General features: G+C 42.2%; 1 protein-coding gene across 14 annotated transcripts; it reads right to left on the reverse strand.

The window, feature by feature from the left end:
* Positions 1-8,108: 8,108 nt before the first annotated feature.
* On the reverse strand, positions 8,109-19,027 carry LOC106840882 (leukocyte immunoglobulin-like receptor subfamily A member 5). 14 transcript variants are annotated; one of them, XM_070499267.1, is made up of 8 exons: positions 18,802-19,015; positions 18,549-18,623; positions 12,244-12,346; positions 11,900-12,138; positions 11,701-11,736; positions 11,226-11,510; positions 10,776-11,078; positions 8,109-8,683 (listed from the first exon to the last, which is right to left on the reverse strand). In XM_070499267.1, exons 4-8 carry the CDS (start codon positions 11,931-11,933, stop codon positions 8,547-8,549), a joined length of 795 nt encoding a protein of 264 aa, XP_070355368.1. In that variant the 5' UTR covers positions 11,934-12,138; positions 12,244-12,346; positions 18,549-18,623; positions 18,802-19,015; the 3' UTR covers positions 8,109-8,546. The 14 variants fall into 14 exon arrangements, with proteins under 14 accessions (XP_070355368.1, XP_070355367.1, XP_070355366.1 ...); XM_070499266.1 differs by lacking the exon at positions 18,549-18,623 and having other exon boundaries at positions 18,802-19,022; XM_070499265.1 differs by lacking the exon at positions 12,244-12,346 and having other exon boundaries at positions 11,900-12,031.
* Between the last annotated feature and the right edge of the window lie 167 nt (positions 19,028-19,194).

Genomic DNA, 19,194 nt, shown 5'->3' on the forward strand with positions numbered 1-19,194 from the left:
CATCAGTTTCATGGATTGTCAGGTGGAGATTGTTGGAATTCACTTGAAGGAAGGAGAAGACCTGTGGAAGTGTTTTGTGCAGGGGAGGGTCAGTGACAGATAAGCTTGAGGCCATGAGAATAAAACACTTCATCAGGGAGCGAAGGCCAGAGGCAGAGGACAGAAAGGAGGCTGATGATGTGGCACTAACAAGGCATCTTGAGTCTTTAACTGAACTTGACTGCCGTGATGGACCAGGGTCATGGAAAGAAGGGCTCAGGGGCAGAACTGCTGAATTTACTCATAGTGTGTGAGGTGGGGGAGAGTGAAGAATTGAGGGCTCTTCTATGTCTTACTTGACTGGAGGAGCCAATGGGGCTATCACAGGGTGGATGACCCCAAGAGGAGAAGGAGGCTTGGGGAGATGTTTATAATACTGTCAGCTGACTCACAGAGGGAATCACCACCTCCCTCCTGTCCTGGGTCTGTGGTTTTGTTTTTCCAAAGCACTTCTCTCTGACTTTCTTGTTTCTATAAGCAGCAGCACCTTCTCTTCATCACTCTCCTTCAAAACCTCTGAGTCATTCCTGCCTCCTCCCTAGCTCTTGTCCTCCAGACAATAACTCTTCATCTGATACTGTGAATTCTGTTTCCATGCTTTCGGAAATGCACTAGCCATAGACAATTCAGAGGTTTGTTTTTGTTGTTTTTCCGTTCATCAGTTGATGGATATTTGGGCTGTTTCACTTTTTATCTATTGCAAACAGTACTTCTATGAACACAATTGAATAAGTGTTTGTTCACATATAAGTTTGCAATTATTTTCCTTTTCTTTGTTAAAGTAAGAGAACATAACATGAGATTTACCCTCTTTACAAAGTTTTTGGGCTCATTATGGAATTGTTAACTATAGGCACATAGTTCCATGGCAGATCTCTATAATTTATTAGTCTTGAATAACTGAAACTTACACTTGCAAGGAGAATTTCAAGATCATATGGTAATTCTGGGTTTAACTTTTTGAGGAACTGCCAAAGTGCTTTACACAGTGGGTGAACCATTTCACACACTCACCAGCAGTGTATGTGGGTTCAGATTTCTCCACATCCTCACCAACACTTCTTTGCTTTTTTTCAAATTATAACCAATACAGTGGGAGTGAAGTAGGATCTCATTGTGGTTTTATTTGAACTTCCCTAATGACTAATGATTTGACCTTATTTCATAAGTTTGCTGTCCCCTTGTATTTCTTTTTTTGTAGAAATATCTATTCAACCCTCTGGACTATATCTTTAATTGGATTGATTTTTGTTGTTGAGTGAAAGGCATTCTTTATACATTGTGGATACTAGACCCTTCTTAGATATATGATTTGCAAATATTTTTTCCAACTTTGTGAGTTGACTTCTACACTCTTGATAGTGTTTTTTTAAGTGCATATACATTTTAAATTTTGATGAATTTTAATTCATGTATTTTTTTGATTTCCATCTTGTCTTTTTAATGTCATATCTAATAACTATTGTTAAGTCATGTTTATGAAGATTTAGTCTATGTTTTTTACACATTGGCACCTTGAAGTTGGCCACGAAGTGAGTATATATACCATAGAAACTGGGAAATTCCTGAATCAGTGTTTTTAACAATGGGCCTTTCAGGGACATTAAGAAATGCACTACCAGTTCAAACAGTAATGTCTCTATTCCAAGTCATGATATTTCCAAAGAAACTACACAGGTAACATCCAATGAAAAGCAGAGAGCTTGTGGAGTCAAGAGAAGGTGTTAGGGCATCATTTTGGATTTACCTCTTTTAGGCTGGGTCTTTGTTATTACAATTTATTGATTTATTAAAACAGATTGCATGCTCTGAAAGAAAAAATAGAGACTCCTTACTATACATCAAAGCATGTGGAAATTAGAAACAAAGAAAAATGTGTTACATGGAAGTGTCCAAGGGCATGAAATTGTAAGGAGTTGTGGACCAAAATAGGCCATGTGAGATATATGCTTATTTCACAAAAAGAGGGAAAGATAGGGGCCAGTCAAGAAAACCCAACAGTGGTCAGAAAGGAAAGTTCCACAATTTAATGGAAGAAGAGTCCAGACATTGTCCCTCCACCTTGCAATGACCTGCAGACAGTTCACACAGCATACATCCCCAAAGCTCTTCCAGAAACTTCTTTGCACACAAGATTTATTTACAAGGCTCTACCACTCTGAACAATGTATTGTTCTCTCCTGGCTGCATCTTAGGGTCTTTGTGGTCTGTGATGAACCTGAAATAGCAGAATCCCAAAGACAACCATGATCAAACCATCCATGCCCATCTGGATGAGATTCTCCACTGTGTAATCTTGGGGTGTGAGGCTCGAAATCGTGGGAAAAGAGTTCACAGAGGACAGGGCAGAGCAAAATCACCCCAAGATCCTTGGTTGTCCACCCAGGGCACTTACCTCCCCTTAAGAGGATATGATCCTCTGTGCCACCTCCACGACTGAAAACTTCTCGCTGCTCTTGGAGTCTGACTTGTTTTATGATGGGCAGATGGTGTGAGCTCCTTCTTAGAGCCAAAAAAAAGTGAGGATGGATGAGGGGTTGATGAGACTCAACCCTTTCCCTTGGGATATGAGGTCTTATAATTCCTTTGTTTTCATGACATAACTTATGCATTCCCATCATGAACCCTTTCTCTGCTGTGGAAGGATTCCCTCTCTTCTCAATGGGTTCTTTCAGTCTCCGTTTGTTTTGTGAATTTAGACTTTGCTTCTGAGTCTCTTTGGATCAGAGCTTTGAAGTGCCCAAAGACTTCTCAGGATTGATGAGAAAAATGGTCTCCCAATACAGAAATAATGGAGTTCTTGTATGCTCTCTGTTCATTCTGGGATACCAACCATGTAAGATAACTTCTAGGTATGAGAGCCTCTATTTATCCAAGAACTGAAGACCCAGGATCAATTCATGATGGATTGGTCATATATGTATGTGAGAAAGGAAGGTAATTTAATTCACACAGCACAAATTGGGTTAATTACATTAAATAAATTAGGTAGGAAGGAGGCAAGTCTGTTTTAAGCAATGTCACAGTGAAGGTGAGACTTGGAGATGACATTTACGTTGATTCGTGAATAGTAGAAGGAGCCTGAGAGGAGTCGTGTGAATACCCAGAGGAGGCGCTTCACAAGCTGCAGGAAGATCCAGTCTCCAAAAAGAACTCAGTCTGTTCTTCAATAAGGAATAAAGTCATGTCTGCGCCATGTAGCAAGAGTCCAGAAGAGAAGGGGGAGCTGAGGTTCAGGGTCTTGGTGCATTCAAGACAGGCCAGAAGTGACAGGACAGATGAGAGAGGCCCCATCACCATCATCATCATTATCCTCCTCCTCATTCTCTCCCTCTCCCTCTCCCCCCAACCCTCTTGCTCTGTCTCTCTCCCTCTCGCTCTCTCTTTGCAAGTTCTCTGTAAATTGCTATAAGGTTTCAAGGAGAGAAGACAAGTCATTCAATTTTATGTTTGAAATATTTCATGATAAAATGCTGGGTAAGAAAGTGGGTTGAAAAAATGTGTGATTTTCCCAGCTTCTTTCAAATTGCAATCATGTAATGATTAATGGCACTACTTCATATTTTAAATTATATTATTTTTCTGGGCATCATTATTGTAGTTTCTTCTGTCTTATAAATAAAATTCCTTTCAGGGGTGTGTACACAACTTTTTAAACTAATCATTTTAGTTTTTGACATTTAATATGAGGTTTATGTACATAAGGTAGTTGGTTATTTTGTATATGTTTTATTTCTTTATAGCTCACTCTTACTTTCCAGTTTTCCAATTTTGTATTTTATTTATTAAACATAGTAAATAGGTAATTTCCACGAAAAAGTTTTAAGGTAAAAATAAAATGGAACATCAGAGGTGAAGTGCTTGATCACTGTGTAATACTGACCCTTCTTGAAAGAGTTTTAAAGTCGGAAGTCTACCCCACGCAAGCCCATCCCTTCTGGCGTTTAGGGTCCAGGGCACTGGATTCCCCCCCTAGACCTGAACTTTGGTTGAGGTTGCAGATGATCTGTTACTTCCATGCTATTTCCAGCAATAACGACTATTGTAATAATATCCTGCTCTTATACCCTGAGGTTATGCTGAAATCTCTCTATAATTTTTTTATTGAGAAGAGTAAAACTTACAGAAAGAGCATTAAACAAAATTAATTATTAATAATAATCAAAATTGAACATAAGGGTAACCAAAAGAAAGTAAAAAAAAAAAAAGCACAGCATTCCAGAAGCTTCTTAAGTTTCCTTCATAATCTGTATAGATAACCATCATCATAATTTTAAGTTAATCATTTCACCCCTTTTCACAGTTTTTGCCTACCTAAGTAATTTCCATTGTCGGTTTTTAATAATACAATGACATCATATGCATTCTTTTTGGCTTCCTTCTTTCACTCACCACTATGTTTACAGGATCTGTACTTTTGTTTGTAGTCCTGGCTTATCCATTTTTAACTGCTGTATAATATTCCATTGTATAAAAGTAAAACAAAAATGTTATTAATTCTTAAGTGGATGGAATTTTGTTGTTTACAGTTTTGGACTAATTGGAAGAATGCTCCTCTTCCTGTCCAGAGCCTATATTCTTGGGCACATGTGCACAGATTTCCCTAGGGAGCATCCCTAAGTGTGAGACTGCTTGGTCATAGCTGTGCATTTCTTCACAAGAAATACCAAGCTACTCCTCAAATTGGCTGAAGTAAGTTGTATACATCCCATCAGAGTGTGAGATTCTACTCGCTCTGTCCCCTCTCCAACAGGCGATTTGAAATTAAAATGAACAAATGACAAACTCACGTCTACCATCTTGAAATTCAAACCTCACTTAATCGGCACCACAGTCCTGAAGGAGCCACCATCACTACCAGTGACACAGGAAGACAACAGAGGCTGACAGATAGGCTGTCACTTACAGGAGGTCACACAAGATATTGCTGATTCCAGATGTGGATGCTGTGGCAGCAGCCCCTTGGGAAACACCTGGTGAAGAGAGAGGAGCCTGCAGAATCCAGACAGGATGTTGGGGTATCATTCTGGTCTTGCACCTTCCAGGCTGGACATAAATTTTAGTCCGTTCAATCAGTTACTCAATCACATTATCTGAGTCTCTGCACTCACAGCTGGAGGCACAGAGATGCAACAACTTACATCAGGGAATGTGCATGTTATAAATAAGACGTTTGTAATACACAATGTTGGAGCAGGGTATGAGACAGAGTGGAGTTATGGACACAAACTTCATGTGGGCAAAGCGCTGTGTCATGAGGATGAAAGAAATAAGAGAAGCCAGACTCTGAGGAGACAGCATGGCAAGGGGAAAGGCTCATGGTGAGGGAGCCTCCTCTGAGGAGCATTCTCAGCCTCCATCATTGCCTCCTGCACTGAGAAATACTGCTTCGTTGCCTTTAGGTCCTCAGCACAGAATTCACATTCTTATGGCTCCAGCTCTTCAGAACCTTATTTGTCATCATACCCTCTTGCAATTTTGTACTAAGGTTCTACAAACTCTGAAGAGTGTGTAGGGCTCCATCCTCAGTTTACCTCTTGCTTTTGCCCAGGGACTTGCTCTGACTGTGCCACGCATAGTATATCAACACCCCTAGCACCACCAGGATCAATTCAGACATACCCAGGCAGATGAGATTCTCCACTGTTTAATCTCAGAGTTGGAGCCTGGAGAAACAGGTCATGGAGGGCAAGACAGCTTACACTCAACACAGCATCCAGAGTGGAGGTTCAGGTCCCACTACCCTTGAATGGGTCATGTGCCCTGTGTGCACCCTGCTCCCCAAGCTGAACAGGATAGATTACTTACAACTCATGGAGTCTGACAAAGTTTATCAACAAATGTCAACTATATTCACACAATGTACCAAGCATGACTATATGCTTAACTAAAATATATGCTTAACTGTCATGGATCCTGTTCCTGATCCCTATTAGTCTTTGGGATGTGATGGACACGAAATAATTAATTTCAAACTATTATGTAATCATACAATTGATGTGTTATGTGGAATAAATCTTTGGAGATTGGAGAGTATATAATAGAGGATCCTAACTAGTCTGAGCATCATGGAAGGTCAAGCGTGAGGAGGCTAAATGAGAGGATAGAGCTGAAAGATGTGAAAGAGTCTTAGCTGAACTGGACAGGGATGTTAAGAATTTCTGGAAAAGAAAGCAGATAGATAAAGGGGTAGATAAAGCTCCCCATTTGGAAGGGGTCATGGCTGCTGAGCTCCATGGGGAGATTTTGTCCTAGAATCTGGGCTGAACTGATTTCCCTGCAGTCTATATCATTTCCATTCCTGGAAACACAAGGTGAGCATGTGAGGATCCAGGCACTGCCCCAGGTGACCTTGCCTGGTTCAGTGCAGATGAGGGAAGCAGACAGAACACAGCACATGAGAAACCCTGACATAGGTTTTCTGTAGGAAATGGGAGCTTCTTCCCTCCCAGGACCTCTATGTGATTCCCCCTCATGGAAGTCCAATAAAAGAGTACACATTCTGAGTGTAGTTCAGTCTGGAACCAACCCCAGGGATGGGACTCCAAACCACTACCTGATGGGGTTAAAATCACACCTGTGAAATCACCCCCAAGTCCATATGGGTGGATTCATACCAATTCTGGTATTTGGGCCATTACGGGTTCAGGAACTCATGGCACACTTTAAATTCTTAATCACATATGGTCTAGTATTTGCCAAAGTGTTTTTTCACAGACCCGGTTTCTGACCTGAAAAGAGGTTCATTGTCTCACTAGATTCAGGTGATGGTGATCAGACAGGGAGAGAGGTCACGTTTTGAGGAAAACACAATGCCAACATGTGAAGTATCTGCTATAACGGGTCAACAGCCACTTTGTTAAGAATTAGTCACTAGTATAGGATGTGCCTCTCACCACCTACTTCAACCAAACTCACTAAATTGTATGGAAAATAAAGAGAGTTTTTTAGTATGGAAATGAACTATCCACCAGCAATGGAAAGTAGACTTTCCAAAAGAACAGTTCCAGTATTCCAGAAAGTTCTATGGTTTCAGTCTTGAACAACACTGTCTAACCTCACCTTATTTGTAACTGCCATAATGGATTTGATGGAACTCTCTTCCCTCCTTTATTTGTAGATTCTATCTTAGGTATACATCCCTAATTAATACTTGATGTTTCCCTCTAACATGACGTAAATGGGATAATCCTAAAGATGTGGTTTTTGGAAACTTCTTACATTTATTCACTATCTTGTTTGAAGATGGATACACACAACCACTTGAATTTTAGTTTACTCATTTTCACTGACATAATATTTGATTTTCTATGTAGAACACCAAATTCTCTCTTTGCTGGTGCATCTAGTCTTAAGATGATTTTGACTAATGTGAATAACTCTCTTGTCAACGTCCTTGTGAATGGACCGTGGTGCATATGTACACATTTTCTCTAAGGTATATACTTACAGCTCATAGTTGTATGTCTCTTACTTTAACTAGATAAATATCATCTACTCTCTAAATTGATGGATGTACTTTGCACTCCTACAAGTAATGAATTAGAATTTTGTGTGTTCACTATTCTCTCTCACAACAAATATTTTCATGTTTCTATTTGCATGTCTCCTGAACGTGATGGAATTTTGGTCTTGTGATTTCACTGAAAATGTGCCACAACATTGAAGTAGGAATGATCATTATACATAAAGTACAAGGAAACTTAGGTGCATTTTGGGGCTCTCAGAGTGGCATTCAAGGTGTCCTATTGGCTTGGATTGTTTTGTGATAGTCAAATTTGTGCATCATTTCCAAACTCTACATCAGGGACCTCACACTGGCACCTTGAAGTTGGCCATGAAGGGACTATATACACCAGAGAAACTGGAAAAAGTCTTGAATGAGTGTTTTTAAGAATGGGGTTTTCAAGAGCTGTTAGAACCTTGCTATGATTTGAGACAGTAATGTCTTGATTCCAAGTGATGATATTTCTGAAGAAACTACACAGGTAGCATTGAAGAGTGGAGGGCTTGTGGAGTCCAGAGGTGTTAGAGCATCATTTTGCATTTATCTCTTTCAGGTGGGATCCTTGTTATGTCAATTTATTGATTTATTGAAATTACATGCTCTGAACAAAGAGATGGAGACACCTTAATACACATCAGGTATGTGGTAATTAGAAATTTAAAAAAATATGTATTACATGAAATTGTACCACAGCATGAAAGTGCAAGAAAGTGTGGACCCAAATCTGTCCTTTGGGATACATGCTGATTTCACAAAAAGAGAGAAAGTTACAAACCCACCAAGATAACTCAAAAGTGCTTGTGAAGGAATGTCCCTCAGTTTAATGGCAGAAAGGAGCAGACATTGTCCCTGCACATGAACGATAACTACTACACCTCACAATGACCTGCAGACAGTTCACTGATCATACACCACAGATGCTCTTCAGGAACCTCCTGGGTGCACAAGATTTACTTTCAAGGCTCTACTACTCTGAACTGTGCATTTTTCTCACTTGTGTTTACTTCCTGTCTGCCTCTTGGGGTCTTTTCTGGCTGTGTTGAGCCTGAAATAGCAGAATCCCAAGGACCACCAGGATCAAGCCAGCTGCACTCATCCGGATGAGATTCTCCACTGTGTAATCTTGAGGGTGTGAGGCTAGAAATAGTGTAGAGAAAGGTTACAGAGGTCAGAGCAGAGGAAAATCACCCCAGGAGCCTAGGAGGTCCACCCTGGCACCTGCCACCCCTTGATAGGACATGATCCCCTGCACCAGTCCCATAACTGAGAATTCCTCCTACTCACTACTCCTGGGGTCTGACTTGTTTTGTGATGGCCTGATCATGTGAGCTTTTTCTGAGAATCATAAAAAAGTGGGCATGGATGAGGAGTTGAGTGACTCAAGCATTTCCTTTGGGCTCTGTGTTTTTATAATTCCCTCTGTTTCTCATGACATAACTTTTATGCAGTCTCTTAGTGAACACTTTCTTTGCTGTAGAAGGATTTCCTATTTTCTTATTTGATTCTTTCAGTCTCTCTGTTTTTTGAATTTAGAATTTGCTTCTGATTCACTTTGGAACAGAATTTGGATGTGCCCCAAGACCTAAGAATTTATGAGAAAGATCATCTCTCAATACAGAAATAATAGTTCTTGTATGTTCTCTGTACATTCTGGGATATGGACCAAGTAAGCTAACTCTCCGGATACAAGAGCTCCTGTTTGTTCAACTGGGGACACAGGATCCATGGTTGAGAGATTGGTTATATACATATGAGAGAAGAGAGAAAGTGTAAGCCATATAGCACAGGTTGGGTTAATTAGAAGAATTAAATTATTTAATAAGGAGGTTGGTCTGTTCTGCACAGTGTCACAGTGAAGGTCACCCTTGGAGATGATGTTTAAGCTGATTCCTAAATAGAAAAAGGAGCCTGAGAAGAACCATGTGATGACTCAGATGAAGTGCCTCACAGGCTGCAGGAAGAGCGGGTCCCCAGAAAGATCTCAGTCTGTTCTTCAATAAGGAATAAAGTCATGTCTGTGGGATGTAGGGAGGGTCTAGGGGAGAAAGAGGAGCTGAGATTCAGGGCTTGGTGCATTCAAGAGAGGCCAGAAATGGCAGGACACATGAGGGAGTTTCCATAACTGTCATCATCATCATCATCATCATCATCATCATCATCTCTCTCTCTCTGGCTCTCTCTTTCAAAGAACTCTGGAAACTGATATAAAATTTCAAGGAGAGAGGACTAGCCATTCAATTTTATATTTGAACTTTTCAGGCTAAAGTGCTGGGTAAGAAACTGAGTTGCAAGAATGTGTGAATTTCTCAGCATCTTAGATATTAAAATCTTGTAATGGTTAATGGCACTCAGTAAACACTAAATGAAAGAAAAACAAAAGGTAATCTCTACCCTCTCTCTTTCAAATATCCAAAACCAAGAAAGTCCACGTTTCTGGTCTCCAAAGTCTTAAGGAACAGAAAAATGAGTGACATTATAAAATTGGGTGAGTACAAAAAAATAGGTAACCCTGAAAATGTATTTTAACCAGTTTTAACATAAAAAAGAGAAAAAACAAAGTATAGATCAATTCCAATTATACATCCAAAGGTAAAAATTCTAAATAGGCTTATACATGTCAGGAAGTGTGAATTAATAGTAGACATCATTCAGCGGGGTTAATATCCAAATATTTGACACTAAGAAGTCTTTTAAATGTATCTCACCATGGTTAAACTTGGAAAACATTCAAGAGATGTACAAAAGGTGTCCCTGGGACACAAGCCTGTCCTTGAGTATCTGAGTTGGCATTAGATCCTCTGAGAACTCTCAGAACTGCCCTTGGCGGGGGCGGGGGGGGGGGGTCTGTGCTCCTCCTGAGAAAAGAGGTTTCTGAGAAAGATGGGACATGTCAGTGACAGGCTGGGGTCTGAAGCTGGTCCTGGAGGGGACAGGAAGGGAATGAGTGGCTGGGCCTGACCCTAGAGTCCACTTCACTCTTGCTCTTCTCCTACATCTGTCCTGTGCCACCCCCAAGAGCCCCTTTCTGCCTACCTGGCATCTTTTATACTCCAGGAAGGGGTATAAAGAGGGAAGGGTGTGGGCAGGGATAGGAGGGCCTATGAGGGGCAGACCACTTCTAGGTGACCCTGCCTCAGAGACTCATCACACCCATCCCAGCCCAGACATCTCTTGAGGATAGGGCCCTGAATAGATTGTAGGGATACTGCACAGGGTTGAGGAGCCTCACCTGAGACCAGGAGCTCCAAGGGGTCACTAGGATGTGACCACACGTGAGGGTAGTTCCTGTAAAAGCCATAGCAGCTGAACATCCACTTGTGGAAGGGGATCACAGGGCCCACAGGGAACAGGGCCTGGAACTGCCCATTGGGTTGTCGCTGTGAATCCAGGGTCCAGGAGGTCTTGTTTTCTCCTTCCTTAGTGAGAACAAACCTGGCAAATCCAAGCTTTGAGCCACACTGGAGGGTCACATTCCCTCCTGAGATCACCAGTGGGCTCGGCAGGGCTGAGAGGGTGGGTTTGGTGTAGAATCCTAGGAGAGGAGGAGGAAGTATGTTAAATGGGCTCACACATCCCTCATATCCCCCAGGGCTGGGCTGTGAGAAGGGACACATCCCTGAGAGTCGATCCCCATCCTGAGGGCAAAGCCTGATGCTGGGACTGTTGAGTGTCCTCTCACCTGTCACCACCAGCTCGAGGGGGTCACTGTGCTCTGACCAGCCAGTGGGGCCGAGATAGTAACAGTGATATGTCCCTGAATATTTCTCTGTCATGTGTGGGATGGAGAAATTGGCCTTTTCCCCGGGCTCCAGAGGGCTCTTTTGGTCCCAAGGCACTGGATTTCGCTCTTTATGCAGACGATACTCTTGGGTCTCCAGTGTCCCTTGACACCTGATGGCCACTGGCTTCCCCCGAGGGATCACAGAGCCTGGCTCAGCCCAGATGGTGGGTTTGGGGAGAGTGTCTGGAATGATATCAGAGGCTGGGTCAAAAGACATTCCAAACCCCCAGTTCCCCCAGCTCTTAGCTCCAGGAACCTCTCAGATGATCCCCATCCCTCAACCCAAACTGCTGTTCTCCATCCCCAGCTGCCTGAGGGTGACCCCTTGCCTCCAATGAGAAGGTGGTATCTGGGGATCTGGGGACAGACTCACCTGCCTGCACTGGGGTCCTCGGGTCCATACTCAGCCCTGGAAGAGAATTCCCTGTGAGAGATTTGCCCTTGAATCCTGAGCAGAACCTCCCCTCCCCATGAGCCTCCTGAGTCCTGGGGTCTCCTGACAGACCAGGACCTGGCTGTGGCATGGGGTCCCACCCAGACTAAGGCTTCCCCTCACCCTCCTCAAATCTCACCAAGGAATACTAGGGCCATAAGGGTAGGAGTCATGGTGTCTTCTCCTTCTGTCCTCAGCAATGCAGAAGGAGACGACGGTGTCCAGCAGGACAGACAGGGACAGCATGTGTTCCCTCTGAGGCTGGTCCTCCCTGTCACAGAGTTGTCATGTCAGCAGCCCCCAGTTCAGGGAACTGCCTTCTCCAGGAAGCTGTGTCTCATTTACAGTTTGGAGCAGCAAACAGAGGCAGAGATGTTCCTGCCAGGTGAGAGTGATTCAGGACATGTCCTTCGCTCTCAGAGCCTCCCCCATGGGGTCTTCATCCTCAGCCCACCCATCACAACATCCCTGTGGTGTCCTCACCATAAACACTGGTCATCTATGACCTGGATATGTTTCAGGGAAGATGCAGCTTCCTGCTGCACTGCAGAGCTCAGATCAGCAGAGACACACGCTCAACATCTAACTGTACAGTTCAGGTCGAGGTCATTGGGACAATGAGCACAAAGAAGAAATACAGTGAAATAAAGGAAGGAAACGTCACCCTTATGCTGGCCCCAGAGTGTGGGTTTTCTTTCTATCACATCCCCTGTTCACAGACTTCTCTTTTTTCTGCAACAGCATCCACTACCATTTCTATGGGAACAAACTTCTGAGTCATCCCCACCTCCTCAGACCCCTTGTTCCCTTGGGCAGAGCTCTCTTCCTCATCCTGGGGTACTGTCTTGACCTTTAGGGGCCAGTGAGTGGGTTAGTGCTCTGGTTTTGGGGGACTTCTGAGTCATTCCCACCTCCTCAGACTCCTTGTTCCCTTGGGCAGAGCTCTCTTCCTCATCCTGGGGTACTGTCTTGACCTTTAGGGGCCAGTGAGTGGGTTAGTGCTCTGGTTTTGGGGGACAAGGCTGATTACCATTTAAATATTTCATCTTCATATACTACCCATGTGACCTTGAGTGTTAATGTCCAATCTCTGATCCTCAGTTTCCCCATCTGCAACATGTTGTCATGAGTCCCACTCCTCAGAGGTGTTTTGGGGTCAGTGGTGCTGGGTTCATAGGAGGGATAAATCATTTTAACTTCCAGTCCTGATTAAGATGTGTGGGGTTTGAAACATGAGAGTATCAAGGTGTCAGACTCCACAGTCATGGTGGATGATGGATTTGCCCACTCAAGAACCCCCATCTGCTCCTAACACTGAGAAATGTTGTTTGTAATATTTCTGGTTTGCAGCCATAGTCAATTGCAGAAAAAGAGAAATGAAAGTCCTGAAATAGAGAGAGAATGGCAAGAAAAAAAAAATCAAAGCTGAGTAGCCACAGTGCCTGGAACCATCAAGGGGTCATTAGAGTGGAGGTTTTCACATCTACATGGAAAGGAGAGGGATCCCAGGTCCTCACAGACAGGGAAGGGAGCAGGGCTCAAGGTTAAAGTTGGAAGCTGTATTTCCCCTCCCTCATATATGTGGGTGGGCACTAGATTATCTCTGCCCACTGACCCAGCCCAGAGGTCAGCACTGAGTCATGTCCCATGTGTTTGTGGAACACATTCATTTCAGTATAGTCCCCCATAGATGTTTGTCTATGTGTGAGTATGAGGTTCATAGTGGAACCAACCCTTCTGAGCACATGCCCAGTCAGATGCTAAGTTTGGGAGAGGGGTTACCACAGGGCAGTTCAGTTGCAACAATCCACTCCTTTCAGCCCTGAAGCTCAGGACAGCCCTGGGATAAACTAGGGAAAATCAGGTGTGTAGGAGGTTAGCATTCAACATAAATAGACATCAAAGAGAAGTCCTAATAATGATAAACAGTGCTGTGAAAGACAATGTACCAAGTCATGACTGGAATTTTCATATCCAAGGAAATAGAACACTAGGAATAAATGAAACTCATTTTAATATGAGCATGTCTAAATATCTGAAAAAATAAAAGAGGAAATTAAATTCTTGGAAAAACAAAAGGAGTTATATTGCAGAAGTGTATGGAATTTTAGAAATGAATTAGACAAATATCTTAGAGGCAAAAATAACACTTTCATTTAATATACTCAAAATATACTTTTCCTCAATGAGATGACATAGCCAAAGATCCAATTACGAAACTGGAATACAATATTGAGGGAATTTTGTAGGATGCAACATATACTGGAATGAGAAAAGTAAGATTCATGGGGAATAGAAAGGGAAAAATAATGTATGTTGTGAATTTCAGAAGGAAAGCAGCGAGAATGATGTCTGCAGCAGGCCTAGAGGCAAATAGCGGGTATTCTGGAGACATGTAGAAGTAACACATAAGTGGTCAGGTGCATGAATATATCAACGAAATCTGAGTCTCGATTTTTAAAGGCAAAGTGAAGGAAATCGATGGGAGCTGAGCTTGAAACACACACACAAAAATGCCAAAAGATATGGAAAAGTACAATCAAAGAATTAATTGTGAGTGAAGAATTCTATACTCACTCAAATTACTACTAAGGGGCAAAGGTGAAAGGGTCAGCAGAGGAGAAATCCCCTAGTTTGAGGAGACCTGGGGCGCATCTGACATGTTTGGACTCATGTCTCACATGTTGAAACCTCCACGTCAGGCTTCATCATCAGGAGAGATGAGAAGGGTGTTGGTAGTAGATCCTTAACCATCAGATGTATTCTCCCCTCCTTAAAGTTGGATTGTATTTTTTATTTGAAATAAGAAAATGCTTTCAAGTATCTTAATAAAAATAAAGAGCAAAAATAAGGTGTTTACAGATGTACAAGGTCTTAGACATTTTACTGTTTACATGCTCACCAAAAGTAACACTAAAATACGTATTTAAGCCAAAGAACAATAAGAAAATCAGAGAAATTGAGATTAAAAAGTGAGGAAAATAAAGGCAAAACAAATAAACTTTGGAAAAATTTGCTTATATATGCATACACATATACACACATATTTAAATTTAAGAAAGCTGAGTCAAAATATTGTGTGTGTGTGTGTGTTAGTTTGTGTGTGTTAGAGAGAGAGAGAATACTTTTGAAAGAAAGTAAGTACTGAGAGTTCAGCTAAGGTGAAACGTTCTTTTCCTATCTAAAGCAGAGGATGCATCAAAAATAGTTCAAAACCATATCTAAATACCAATATAAACAATGGAGTTAACTACCTAAAATTAAAAGTGCAATTTATAACATCCCAACTGGTTAATGTAATTGTACAAAAGAAGTAAATCTTAATCAAACCAAACGTGGTCTGGAAATTCAAAGGGAAAGTAGGAGAATACAGGATATCTTAATTCATAAAGAAGCAACAACGCTTAAATAAAATGGTGGCGATACTTCAAAATATTCTTTTATTTCCAAACATTAAAAGATTATGGACTTACTCTAGGATAGCAGAATAAGAGTTCTTACCATCAGGCTCCCAAAGAACAATGATTTTGACAACAAGAATTGAAGATGGCTGAACCTCATCTCTGAAATAACACCCAAGTCCATACTGATAACCTTCATCTCAATTCAGATTCATGGGACATGGTGGGTTCAGAAACTCACATGAACTCATTTTCGTTCATAGTTTTACATCTTGTGATATTGGGCAATGTCTTCAGAGACCCAGTTTCTCACCTGGGAAGTGGCTCACTGTCTGACTAGACTTAGGTGAACCTGAACAGGTTGATGGTGATCATGTTTTGAGAGAACCTCAGTGCCAATATATGAAATATTTGATATAACAGATAAAGAGAAACTTTGGTTGATGTTCAGTGTCTAGTGAAGGCTACAGCTTTCTCCACCTTAATTTAATCTCACCTCACAAAATTGTACAGAATATACACATAAGTTATAAATAGAAATGTATTATTTATCAGTAATAACAAATAGACTGATTAGTATACAAATGAAAGTCAAGAATATCGCCAGTGTTCCACAAGACCCTGTGGATTCCATCTTGAACAAAACGTTCAGACGTATCTTTATAGGATGTAAAGACCATTTTTAATAATGTTTTTTTTCAGAGCGCTGAGTTATAGTATACCACCTGACTTTCACTTCACTCAGCAGTGTGCTCATTCAAACTGTTGGTTTGGTATTTCAGGAGAAACTATGACAGGTATCATCCGACAAGGAAAGAAAGACTTAATGGATCCAAAAAGGGTTTTAGGGAGTTATTTTGGATTTATCTGTTCTGATCTGGACCCAATTGTCATCCATTTATTCAGTTATTTAAAACAGATTCTGTATTCTGATTTGAAGAGGTACACACATCAAATTATGTGGTAAATAAAAATAGAGAAAAATATATTACAGGAAATTGGAGCAGAGCATGAAGATGAACATAGATGTGGACCCAAACCTATCATGTGGATGCAGCCACGTGTTATAGGGGTGAGAAAAGAAGGGGTCCAGTCAAGAAAAATCAATAGTGGTACAGAGAGAAATTACCACAATTTAACTAGAGAAAAGCCTCGACAGGAACAACCCATATATTTCCTACACCTGAACTATGTTCACATTCTCAATATTCTCAGCAGACTGCTCTCCCTATTTATGCCTCTGATTTTCTTCCAGAACCTCTTGGTATCATCAGATTTATTTCCAAGCTTCTATCTCCCTAAATAGTGGGTGTGTTCCCTCTTGTGTTTATCTCCTGGCTGTAACTTTGGGTCATTCTCTGACTGGGCTGAGTTGAAACAGAAGCACCCTGATAGCCACCATGATCAAGGCAAACATGCCCATCTAGATGAGATTCTCCATTGTGTAATCTTGGTTGTTTGATTCTAGAAATTGAGGACCAAGAGATCACAGTGGTCAGGGCAGACTGAAATCACCCCAGGATCCCTGCATGTCCATCCAGGGCACCTGCCTTCTGTTGACAGGATTTGGTTCTTTGGACCCAGCTCCATAACTGAGAATTTCTCCTTACTCATCCCTCCTGGAGTCTGACTTGTTTTGTGAGGGTTTGAGCTTATCAGCTACTCCTGAGAGCCAAAACCAGAGAGTGTGAATGAGGATACTTAGGCATGCATAGGTAATCTCTTTTCTCATCTCCAGTGAGTCTCAAAAACTAGCTAAAGCCAATCTCAATCCCTTGAGATGAGCATCTCCAGAGTCTCATCTTCAATCTACTTAGGAGGCAGAGATGTCCATTTGGGGCTTTATTTTGTCCTGAGAATTAGTAATATGAAGGAGTGAAGGGCTGGGTCTACCTTTCAGTTCCTCCGTCTCAGCCAGTTCTTTTTGTCTCTGGCTCAGGATTACATATTTCACATCATTTTCCTTTCTTCTCTCTATCAAAGTATTCTTTTAGAAAATAAATGATGAGCTATCTACAAAATAGGCTGTTTTTCTCAGATGAAAAATAATCCTAATTAACATAAGCTAATTATTCTTTCAGTTTGTATTCTATGTAAGAAGATTGATGAGAAACAAGCAAAAAAGGTAAATGATAAAATAAAATATTTAGAAGGGCACATGGACAAAATACAGATATCTATAGATGTAAGATAGGCACTGGAAATTTGAAAATTTCAATACCAAGGAATACCAGGAAACATGGAGATGGAGGAGGGGAATACTAAACATAAGTTCTTGTGGAATAAGTTTCAGAGAATGACCAGATCTGGGTGACAACCTGCTGCTCATGGGAATTGGGCAGAAATCCTGCCTTTCTCCTTTCCTCTCATGCAATGACAGTGCTTCCTGGTGGGGACAGAACATGCTCAGCATGGACAGAAATCCCCAGAGAAGAATTTATGGACCTTCTTCCACAGAAATTCACTGGCAGAGAACTTCAGAACTAATTGAGCCTTTTGAAATGCAGGATAGGATTTTGCTTTTGAGAGAGGAGAGAATAAAGTTTCAGATACGGATAGAATTTTGTTGATATCTCATCCAAGGATGGCTGAGAGAACTCAACTTCAGGTTATAAGTTCTACTGAATCCCCCAGCTTCCTCGACCTGAAAATGAGAGGCTATCTTTACCTTCCTCTTCCAAAATTGCCTTGATCACTCTTAACCGACCCCAGAAATCAGCACCATGGGCAGAGTCAGCTCTTTTCCCCCACCTCAGCTGAGGGTCTTTCCCTTCATGCATTTCCTCTCATACTGACCACATAGATCCCCTCCTGACTCCATCACAGAGCCTGGGTGGGCTGAAAGGGAGGGTGCAAGCTACATTCCTGAGGGAGAAGGAAGGAGCTGTGTTGAAGAGAGGGAGACTGTCAGCCAACATACACCAGGTGTAGACTGTGAGTGCTGAGGTCCCCTGAGGCCACACGTCATTCCCTTCTGCCTGTGAAGAGGAGCCTATAGCAGGGAATTGGATCTCATAGATTTGTAGAGAAACAGGTTTTTTTTTTTTTTTTGCTGGAGTCCTGTGGGGCCTCTGTATCCAAAGGTTTAGAGACCATCTCTCTATACAGATGGTAAATTTCAACCTGCAGAGACCTCGGACACTAGATGGTCACAGGGCTCTCCATGGTGACCATGGGACCTGGGACAGTCCATATGGATGTTTTGGGGGGGGCTCTTGGAAAGGAATCAGACCTGAAGTTTCAGGGGAGCCCTTCTCTCCTCAGCCTCCACAGCTGTCACTCAAGGTCCCTCTCTGACTACTCATTATCAGTCCAAACCCTCTGTGCTCCCACAGTTGCCCAGGGGGGTTCAGTAGGATGAAGCAGGAGGTGTGGGGGACAACTCACCTGCCTGTACCTGGTGCCAAGGGTCCCTGAGGCATCCATGGAAGAGAGTTCCCTGTGAGAGTGTGACTCTCCCACCTATAGAAGATCCAGGCATAGTCTGGGCCCCTGAGAGCTGGGGTTAGATCTGGGGCTGAGCACACTCTCCTTCCCCCGAGAAGTCCCCCTCCACTGAGCCTACTGAGTCCTGAGGTCTCAATAACCAGGACATCAAAGGAGAGGTGACCGCACCAATCCTCTTTTCCTTAAAACTCACCAAGTCACTGAAAGGCAATGAGGGAAGGTGTCCCGGCACTGCTTCCCATGGTCTCCAGCCGTGCAGAGGATGTATAAAGTCCACAGAGCCTGGCAGGACAGACACATGGGGTGTGACAAGGTCCGGGCTCCATGCAACACATCACGAGTTCCTCATCAGTAGTTCCTCATAAGAAGGAGAACAGCCCCTCCCAGGGCCTCACTCTGCTCTTCCTGAAGTGTGGGGCTGAGGAGACAGTAGGTACTGGGGATCTTTCTTTTTTTTTTTTTTTTTTTTTTTTTTTTAAAGATTTTATTTTTTCCTTTTTCTCCCCAAAGCCCCCCGGTACATAGTTGTGTATTCTTCGTTGTGGGTTCCTCTAGTTGTGTCATGTGGGACGCTGCCTCAGCGTGG

This window comes from Equus asinus, chromosome 26 (genome assembly GCF_041296235.1).
Source record: "Equus asinus isolate D_3611 breed Donkey chromosome 26, EquAss-T2T_v2, whole genome shotgun sequence".
Classification (NCBI taxonomy): Eukaryota; Metazoa; Chordata; class Mammalia; order Perissodactyla; family Equidae; genus Equus; species Equus asinus.